Source organism: Macrobrachium nipponense, chromosome 33, assembly GCF_015104395.2.
Source record: "Macrobrachium nipponense isolate FS-2020 chromosome 33, ASM1510439v2, whole genome shotgun sequence".
Lineage (NCBI taxonomy): Eukaryota > Metazoa > Arthropoda > Malacostraca > Decapoda > Palaemonidae > Macrobrachium > Macrobrachium nipponense.
The window spans coordinates 66,378,327-66,387,678 of NC_087219.1; the positions used below are offsets into that span (position 1 = coordinate 66,378,327).

Below are 9,352 nucleotides of genomic sequence, written 5' to 3' on the forward strand. Positions count from 1 at the left end.
TGCTATTTTTCTAATTAATTTTCATGTATAACATGCGCTTCATTATCCTAGTATTTCCAATTTCATATTAACCAAGGACTGATACCTGCATAAATAAAAAAAAAAACTTACATAATTCTCGTTCTTGGGATCAAGAATATAAAATTGCAATCCACCAGAAAAAACCAAAATCGCCTAATGCTATTAATTAGAACGTCGTGTCACGAAGGCTATCCAAGCTAAAATCATTCGAGTCAGCTACCGATTAATCAGGACCGTTCGGCCACAGCCGACCATCGGCCGCAGTCCCATTGAATTTCTTCTGAACCCTGATTGTTTAAGTAATCAAATCCATTTCCGAAAAAAATTTTATTTGTCTTTTTCTTAGAGGTCCGTCTATCTGTGCATGTATTTGTTCTAAAAAGAGTGTAGGTACAAAAGAAAACCTTGAATCATTTTTCTTTCTATGTCATGTCTTTGTTTTTACTAGGTAAAAAAGAAAGTGGGATTGAATGAGTGGGTTGCTATACAGATGACATTAGGTCTAATGATTTTCTATAGTTCATGATTAATGATCTTTTATTGAGTGATCACTAATGATTTTCTCCACTTGATTAGGTCTGACTTGATGAAGGATTGAATTTTAATTTGGTCGCAAGAAATAATTTGTCTGATTTTTTTTTTTTTTTTTTTTTTTTACCCGCAAGAAAAGTAAACGACAGTAATTGCAAAGTAGAAATTCTACCTATGACCAAGTGCCTGAATGAAAGCACTAAGAAATGGTGCTTTCGATATATACAATAAAATAAATAGTATTATGTATGTGAAAGGTATGGTAGTCATAATAATAATAACAACTGTAATGGCCATATGCTACTGCTTAAATAATTTCTGTAATAAGCAGTGAAAAAACAGAATTGGAGTGAGAAGTGATGGATTATCACAATTATTTTACTTATATGTATGATTATTATTATTATTAATATGTACCTGTATTTCTAATGCACATTTAGCATACATGTTGTGTTAGGAATACGTAAATGCAATTATTCATGTTTATCGGGGCATAGGGAATATTATGTAGCATTTATATCATTTTGTGGTGCGCTATTCATTTGTCTGTATCTGGTATCACTGCAATTAGTCTACGCCATAGCCCGCCACTGTTCAAAGCTCCTCCAGTGTATAACTTTTATAATTATCATTTTCACGTATTATATGGCTTAAGGATTTACGCAAGTGTTTCAGTGAAGCCCTATATTAACTATCTATTGAAAGATAACAAAGATGGGGCAGTGAGTGACTTGCCATAAGTGAATTTCGATCAGTTATTAACTTCTCCAACCAACTTGGTCAAAGCAAGAACCAAGTGTTTGTGTTCATCGTAACCAAGTTACCAAGCAGCAGTGAACTCGAGCTTCGTTTGGATGTACGTACATATTGGCAGTGAGCTTGTGTGGTTTACAGTGACTCAATATATTGTTTGGGCTTTTTAACAGTGAATCAATATATTGCTGGGGCTTTATTACAGTGACTCAATATATCGTGATGGCTACCTAAATTAGGACTAGTGTGCGTTGGCCGTCTGCAGAGGCCGGAACAGAGCGTCACACTAATACTCGCCAGCGTTTGAGGGGCGACTACTTGCGTTCACCGTGTGTGCAACGGCGCAAGAGACCACAGCAGTTACAGTGTTGCCAGCTCCGATCTTGCTCTGTTACCTAGAGCTATTGTAGTCGGTGATTGGCTATCGTTTGTGACGTCATTGTGACGTTACTACTGAGGGCGCTGAGCGATATTCTATCTTTTTTCGATTGAATTTTCTATTTAGGCCGCCAATACACTGAAGGCGCTGAGCGATATTTTCTCTTATTTCGTTTGAATTGTCTATTTATGCCGCCAAAACACGATAAAGGGAAGAGACCGAAGACTTTGGAGGTTTCTTCCCCATCTTCCTCAACCACCGCCGACATGACGTCATCTCCAACACATTCAAGATCTACGTCTCCCTCATCAACCCCTTCGGCCATGGATTTTATCAGCAAGATGTTTGAATACATGGATAGAAAAGATGAAGAAAGAAGAAAACAAGATGAAGAAAGAAGACAAGAAGACAATGTCAGGCATCAGGAAGAATTTAAAGCATTAATTGAAGCTATGACTGGCCCCAGGCACCCCGTACCTCAAGCAAGTGATGGCATAGGGCCCCCTACCCCAGTACCTACATCTGCAAGCGTTCTCCAAGGGCCTAATTTAGCTGTGCAAGCACCTAAGGTTACAGTAAATTTGCCTCCACCATTAACTCACGATGTCACCTATAGACAATACACAGAATGGAAGCAGAGATGGAATGATTATGCTGTTATGGTAGATTTGGATAATTTACCACAACCTAAGCAATTAATACAGCTAAGGGCATGCCTAAGTGTTGAGATGAGACGCTTGTTAGAGCACAATTTGGGTATTCCGCCAGACTCACCTATGCTTTTAGATGGTGTTTTAACTCAAATTGAAACTTATATAAAGGGTCAGCAGAATGAGGCACTTCGCCGTTTAGCTTTTACGCAATGTAAGCAAGCAGAAGGCGAGTCATTAACGGATTTTTTTCGTTCGTTTACAACAGCTCTCAGAGGAGGTTGTTTTGTGTAAAGGCGTTAACTGCGTGGAGTCGCAAATGAAACACGCCATTTTGGTTGGCATAAGGAATGAAGAACTCACCAAGAAGCTCATCAGCATGCCAACTACAGCAACACTTGAGGAAGTAAAGCTAACTTGCAGGGCTTTTGAAGCTGCAAAGAAGACAACGACTGAGCTAAAGGCTCCACAGACTTCAGTACGTGCTGTGTCAAACTACAAGAAGCAAAAGATGGTTGCTGCTAAGCAGCCGCAACCTAAGAAAAGTTACTCGCAGGAGAAAAACCCTTCTTTCAGTAGCAGATGCAAGAATTGTGGTCAACAGCATCATAGCGACACATGTAAGGCAGCATCTCACAAATGCAGGAACTGTGCTAAAACTGGCCATTTCCCATACACTGCTGCATGTCCCGCATTGGCTAAGGAGTGCCGAGTTTGCTATAAATTTGGCCACTATGATGTTTGCTGTGCACAGAAAAAGTCAAAGGGAACTAGGGAGTCGAAGGATTTAAAGGAAAATAAATTGAACACCGTCAAGACATCTTCTCCAGCTATACGTTCAGTCGCTTTACGCCCTCAAGGTTGCCCCTCACCGCCTATCAATTTACATGTTGCATATGGCGGTAAATCAGGGAAGATCAACGTTATCCCTGATACCGGTGCAGATACCACTGTGTTTGGAGTGCAGCATCTACAAGCACTGGGCATCGGTATCGAGGAATTGCGGCCTCCCCCTGAATTGCAGTTCTCCAACGCTGATGGATCACCCATGGAAGGTAAAGTATTGGGATCAATGGAGGCCATGATGACATATGGTAATATATCATACAAGGGGTATATTGACGTCCTTAGTTTTCTCCCAACACCCCTACTGTGTTATGATGCCCTCCGACACCTAAGGATCATTCCCTGGGACTTCCCGCGTCAAATGCAAGAGAGGAAACTGAGCAGGACTTCAGTAGGAACCAGTCAGGTGCCAGCCAGCCAAGTTATAGCATCTGAAACTACATCTGTTTCTCCACCCCCTGCTACAATGTCACCGGAAGAAGCCAGGCAATACTTTCTTAAGGAATATAGCGATGTGCTAATGACAAAGGAGCAGTTTCATCAAGGAGCACAACTTAAGCCAATGACTGGGCCGCCCATGCGTATTCACCTTAAAGAGGATGCCAAGCCCTTTGCAATCTACACTCCACGGACAATACCACTAGCCTTTCAAGAGGACGTCAAGACTGAGTTAGAGGCAATGGTAGCACAAGGTATCATTGAACCTGTTGGGGATCAGCCGTCCCCATGGTGTCACCCCTTAGTGGTTGTGCCCAAACCTACAGGTGGTGTTCGTGTCACCACAGATTTAAGCAAGTTAAATTCACAGGTGCAAAGGCCAGCCCATCCTTCACCATCACCGTTTAGTGCAATTAGGAGCCTCAATCCTACTTCCAGGTATTTCTCCACTATGGATGCATTGTGTTGGCAGATCCCACTAGCAGAGGAAGACCAAGCCCTTACAACATTCATCACGCCCTATGGTCGGTATCGCTATCGTCGTTCTCCTATGGGATTCAGCGCCTCAGGAGATGCCTACTGCAGGAGAGGTGATGTTGCCCTTCAAGGCATCCAAAATTGTGTTAAGGTGGTGGATGACATTCTTGTATATGATAGGGATTATTATTCTCACTTATGCAGGGTTAACAAAGTTTGTCACGTTGTAGGACTCATGGTATTACTTTAAATGCAGAAAAGTTTATCATTGCTAGCCCTGCTGTATCATTTTGTGGATACACATTATCTGAAGATGGAATTGCAGCTGATAAGGAGAAGGTTTCGAGCTATATCAGACTTCCCGAAGCCAGCAAATCTGACAGATTTAAGGTCATTCATTGGCCTTACTAACCAGTTGACAGATTTTTCACCCAATCTTGCAGCTGCAGCAGATCCACTTCGACCACTAATGAGCCCCAAGAGATCCTTTACGTGGACGGCAGATCACGATGCTGCCTTTGCCAGTGTTAAAAAGGCTCTCTCTCAGCCACCTGTGCTAGCTCATTTGACCCGACGTGCCCCACTATACTGCAAACGGATGCTTCTCATTTATATGGTTTAGGATATGCCCTTCTGCAAGACACGGGGAAGGCCATTTCCGCTTGGTCCAGTGTGGTTCACGATTTTTGGCTGATGCAGAAACTAGATGGGCCACCATTGAGTTGGAATGTTTAGCTTCAGTTTGGGCTATGACTAAATGTCGTCATTTCTTACTTGGATTACCCCATTTCACATTGGTGACTGACCATAGACCCCTGGTACCCATCTTGAATACATATACTTTGGATGCAGTGGAAAACACACGTCTACAACGTCTAAAGAGAAAGTTTCACCATATATCTTCACTGCAGTGTGGCGTAAGGGCAAGGAACATTGCATCCCTGATGCCCTCTCACATTCCCCTGTGAGCCTCCAACGTCTGAGGATGATATGCTAAATAGTGAAACCCATCTTTCCCTAAGGAGTGTAATAGCCAAGACCGTCAACGCAATTTCAGAGGTGAAGACATCAACTACACAAGATCTTACCTTGGAAGAAATTCGCACCGCAGCACGTGAGGACCCCTCATACACAAGACTCCTCCAGAACGTTGCCAATGGATTCCCCAGTCATCGCTACGACCTCCACAATGACATACTACCCTATTGGAAAATAAGGGAGGAATTATACACCGATGATGACCTTGTATTGTACGGAGCCCGAATAGTGGTTCCCTCAGCTATGCGACGCAATATTTTAACACGCCTTCATGACAGCCATCGTGGTGTGGAGGCAACTAAGCGTCGGGCTAAACAGACTGTATATTGGCCAGTATTAATTCAGATATAGCAAATACGGTCCACGCCTGTGAGCCATGTCAGATAATGCAGCCAAGTCAACAGCAGGAGCCGTGGTTATGCAACGAGAACCCCTCTCGTCCTTTCGAATCTGTATCGGCTGATTTCTTCAGTGTTGCTGGGAAATCTTTCCTCGTGTATGTAGACAGGCTATCTGGATGGCCAGTAGTGGTAAAATTTGGTACTAATACTACAGCAGAAGCAACGACACGACACTTCAGCCACATCTTCCGAGACTTAGGTGTTCCTGTAAGGCTGATGACAGATGGTGGACCTCAGTTCACCAGCTCTGAATTCAAAAATTTTCTGGGCAGATGGGGTGTTCAACATGTGATGTCCACACCCCACTATCCCCAAAGCAATGGCCATGCTGAAGCAGCTGTAAAGAAGGTCAAACATTTTATCCTAAAGGTAGCACCTTCTGGGAATATCGACACCGAAGACTTTGACAGAGGATTGTTGGAGATACGGAATACTCCTAACTATGCTGGCCGTTCTCCAGCACAGATATTATATGGCCAAGCCCTCCGATCATGTCCCAGCCCCATGCATCATCATTCAAGCAGGAATGGCAAGCAAAAGCAGAAGAATACGACCGTCGTGCAGCATCATGTTCTCAAGCAGCCAAAATACGGTATGACAGCCATGCACACCCTTTGGCACCACTTAAGCTTGATGATAATGTCCGGATTCAAGACCCTATCTCTAAGCGATGGGATAAGACAGGCGTTATAATGGGCATCGGCAAGTCGCGAGACTACCATGTGAAGTTACCCTCAGGAAGAATATTATGGCGTAACCGCCGTTTCTTACGCCCTGTACATCTCCCTAATTCACAATTGCGGGATGAGATGCAACAGTATCCAAAGAAGAAGGATGTAGCCCCTGCTACAAGTCAACAACCGCAAAGTGACACACCTAGAGTATCGACGTTCACCTAGACTCCATACCCGTTCATAAAGCTCTTTGAACGCAAAGGGGAGGGGAGGGGGAGGTGATGGATTATCACAATTATTTACTTATATGTATGATTATTATTATTATTAATATGTACCTGTATTTCTAATGCACATTTAGCATACATGTTGTGTTAGGAATACGTAAATGCAATTATTCATGTTTATCGGAGCATAGGGAATATTATGTAGCATTTAATATTTTTTCATTTTGTGGTGCGCTATTCATTTGTCTGTATCTGGTATCACTGCAATTAGTCTACGCCATAGCCCGCCACTGTTCAAAGCTCCTCCAGTGTATAACTTTTATAATTATCATTTTCACGTATTATATGGCTTAAGGATTTACGCAAGTGTTTCAGTGAAGCCCTATATTAACTATCTATTGAAAGATAACAAAGAAGAAGGTACTTGGAGATAGTGGTTATTTGTTTGTTAAAAATTATATCTTGTGTGCTACTTGTTTTTACCCCCTATTCGAGGTTGGAGATGTGTGTGTGTATGTGTGTTTTCATACCGATACGGGTGTGGTACATTTTGATTCCTTATCACTTATCAATTGTGCCTCATAAGAAACACTTGTCTCTATAGATTTAGACCGAATACAGTATTAACGGATGAATCCTTTCAATGGACATAATATTTCCCTCACATATATACACTTTTGTATTAAAGTGTTTTCAGAAGTTGGTAACTTATGTAAGAGATTCAAAGCATAAGGCCATGGAACAGGCATTCCTTTCATTTAAATTACTTTACTTGTCAGGAAAAATAATGAGGAGAATAACCCTACAGGGATTCCTTTTTCTGCCCGTTTTCTTGAAGTAAGCGTTCTTAAAAATGCAGCCATTACTTTCCTATAAAGAAGAGCTGAAAGCAATAGAATGCTTAGTACAAATTCACTTTCAATGCAACTATCAAAAATTACTGATAGAAGCATGAGTCTTAAAATGGAGAAACAAGTCCACTGCTATGGTTGTAGTACATATGTTTCAATTTAAAACTGTAAGGATAGTTTTCGGGAAAGCTATCCTTACATTATATAACTGTTAATTTGTTTCTCCAATAAAACTATTATAAGCATAAAGACAGTTCAAACGAAAATAAAAGAATTTTACATCAAAATTGGTATTGACTTACATATATCATTTTAAATTGTATCCCTTTTACCAACTGACTCCCGAGGACAGACACCTTTTAATAATATGAAAACGAAAAAGATAAATTTGTCTGTAATAAACAACTCTTTTCTATGTAATCGCCATTACATATTCTTCATGTAATCTTTACGATAAGAAGAAAGGAGCCATAACCTTTTGATAGTTACATAGAAAACAAAGTAGACTATAAATTTTTCAATCTTATTTTATCAATCCCTTAGAATCATGCCTTTCTTAATTTCATTATCTACAAAATCAAAGGATATTGCTTATGTTTTGATATTTGTTTTTTATTCTATTTTACTCAGTTTGAAAGTCAATGTCATATGAAGTTCGGATACAAAATCTAAATTACGTTACACAAGTGTTTTTGTTGGTACAGACAAAAACGGAACTAAAAATATAAATAAACAAGTTAAAATACCTTTCAAATGTCGTCGAGAAGAACCTAATTTGGAACAGAATAAGAAGGAAGAAGGCATGGAAAAAAGTTATATAATTACACTTATTACGTTTAACTACATCACTTTGATTTCCTTCCATTTTACAATATAATCTATCAGTTTACGTAAATTAAAGGTATCATTATGTATTGTATAATACAGTATATAAGTGTGTTGTTCTTTCCAGAAATATTTGAATTCAGCTGAACAGTATATAGAACTATTGGAAAAAAATCAATGTAACATTGTATTTTTCTTTATCGCAATTTGCTTCACTTAAATTATTGGCATCGCAGTTCCACTCCATAAAATATTAGTATATATATATACACATATATAGTGTATATTATATATATAGTATATATATATTATATATATATATAATAATATATATATAGATATTATAATCTTATATATATATATATATATAATATAATATATATATATATATATATATATATAATATATATAGCTATTATTTAGGTAAAATTGTGGTCCCTCTTGGAAAATGTGCTGCGGGTGCCCAAGGAAGAGGGCTACAATATTGCTGATTAGGAACAATGAACTACTAAATATTATCGTGAGGAGGTAAAGATGAGCAAGTTTATTACGAAGCAAAAGACAAAAGCAAACGCTAAACATCATAGAGAAGGAACAAAATTCTACTAAATTTTATTTCGAAGGAACGATAGCCTGCTAATTGTTATTATGGGAGAGTAATCACCTGATAAATATTTGTGATAAGAAACAATATCTAATAATAATTTTTTTTTTTAAGTACATAGGTACCCTAGATACTATTACAAAGAAACAAAGCTCTGCTGAATATTATTGTGAAGAAACAAAAGCCTGTTGAATAAGTAAACTGAGAGGTGATATGTTTAAATGATATAACTTGACAAAAAAATCATAATGGTTCTTTGAAAAATAGAAGGAAAAGGCCATGTGTAAAATATTACATAATAATGATTAAGGAAAATGAGTTATCATAAAGAAGGCGCAGAGATATTTGAAAATTCCACCAGAAATGTGCAGTTCTGCTAAGCGACCTTAAAAAGAATGAATAAACCCCAATGAGAAAATTAAAGTGGAAGTTTGGGGTTCTGAAATTAGCTGAATCTAAAAATACTTCGCATAACTTTCTAACTTTGCACAAGAAGGCTCTATGCTGTGAATTCTTTCTAACCGGATATACGGAATAGGGAACGAGAACGCTACACAAACAAGGCGTTGACAGAGATTCCTAGGAAAGCAAGTGAGGTCAGGCTGTTTGTTTTGTATGTCAGAATTTTTATTTTATC

The 9,352-nt window shown here is 39.1% G+C and overlaps 3 protein-coding genes across 3 annotated transcripts; all 3 read left to right on the plus strand.

The window, feature by feature from the left end:
* Positions 1–2,653: 2,653 nt before the first annotated feature.
* On the plus strand, positions 2,654–4,345 carry LOC135202891 (uncharacterized). Its single transcript, XM_064232343.1, has one exon. It carries the CDS (start codon positions 2,654–2,656, stop codon positions 4,343–4,345), a length of 1,692 nt encoding a protein of 563 aa, XP_064088413.1.
* A 63-nt stretch (positions 4,346–4,408) lies between these two features.
* On the plus strand, positions 4,409–5,484 carry LOC135202892 (uncharacterized). Its single transcript, XM_064232344.1, has 3 exons — positions 4,409–4,587; positions 4,718–4,913; positions 5,065–5,484. Exons 1-3 carry the CDS (start codon positions 4,409–4,411, stop codon positions 5,482–5,484), a joined length of 795 nt encoding a protein of 264 aa, XP_064088414.1.
* A 35-nt stretch (positions 5,485–5,519) lies between these two features.
* Positions 5,520–6,433, plus strand: LOC135202893 (uncharacterized). The gene is made up of 2 exons (XM_064232345.1): positions 5,520–5,903; positions 6,035–6,433. The coding sequence occupies exons 1-2, from the start codon at positions 5,520–5,522 to the stop codon at positions 6,431–6,433; spliced, it is 783 nt and encodes a 260-aa protein (XP_064088415.1).
* The last annotated feature ends 2,919 nt before the right edge of the window (positions 6,434–9,352 follow it).

Excerpts from the sequence above, each read along its gene's own strand:
- LOC135202891 (XM_064232343.1), top strand. The coding sequence starts at position 2,654 with ATGAAACACGCCATTTTGGTTGGCATAAGGAATGAAGAACTCACCAAG.
- LOC135202892 (XM_064232344.1), top strand. The coding sequence starts at position 4,409 with ATGGAATTGCAGCTGATAAGGAGAAGGTTTCGAGCTATATCAGACTTC. Across the intron at positions 4,588-4,717 it reads AGCCCCAAGAGATCCTTTAC|GATATGCCCTTCTGCAAGAC; the intron begins GTGGACGGCAGA and ends TATATGGTTTAG. Across the intron at positions 4,914-5,064 it reads TGACTGACCATAGACCCCTG|CCTCCAACGTCTGAGGATGA; the intron begins GTACCCATCTTG and ends TTCCCCTGTGAG.
- LOC135202893 (XM_064232345.1), top strand. The coding sequence starts at position 5,520 with ATGCAGCCAAGTCAACAGCAGGAGCCGTGGTTATGCAACGAGAACCCC. Across the intron at positions 5,904-6,034 it reads TCAAACATTTTATCCTAAAG|CCCCATGCATCATCATTCAA; the intron begins GTAGCACCTTCT and ends ATCATGTCCCAG.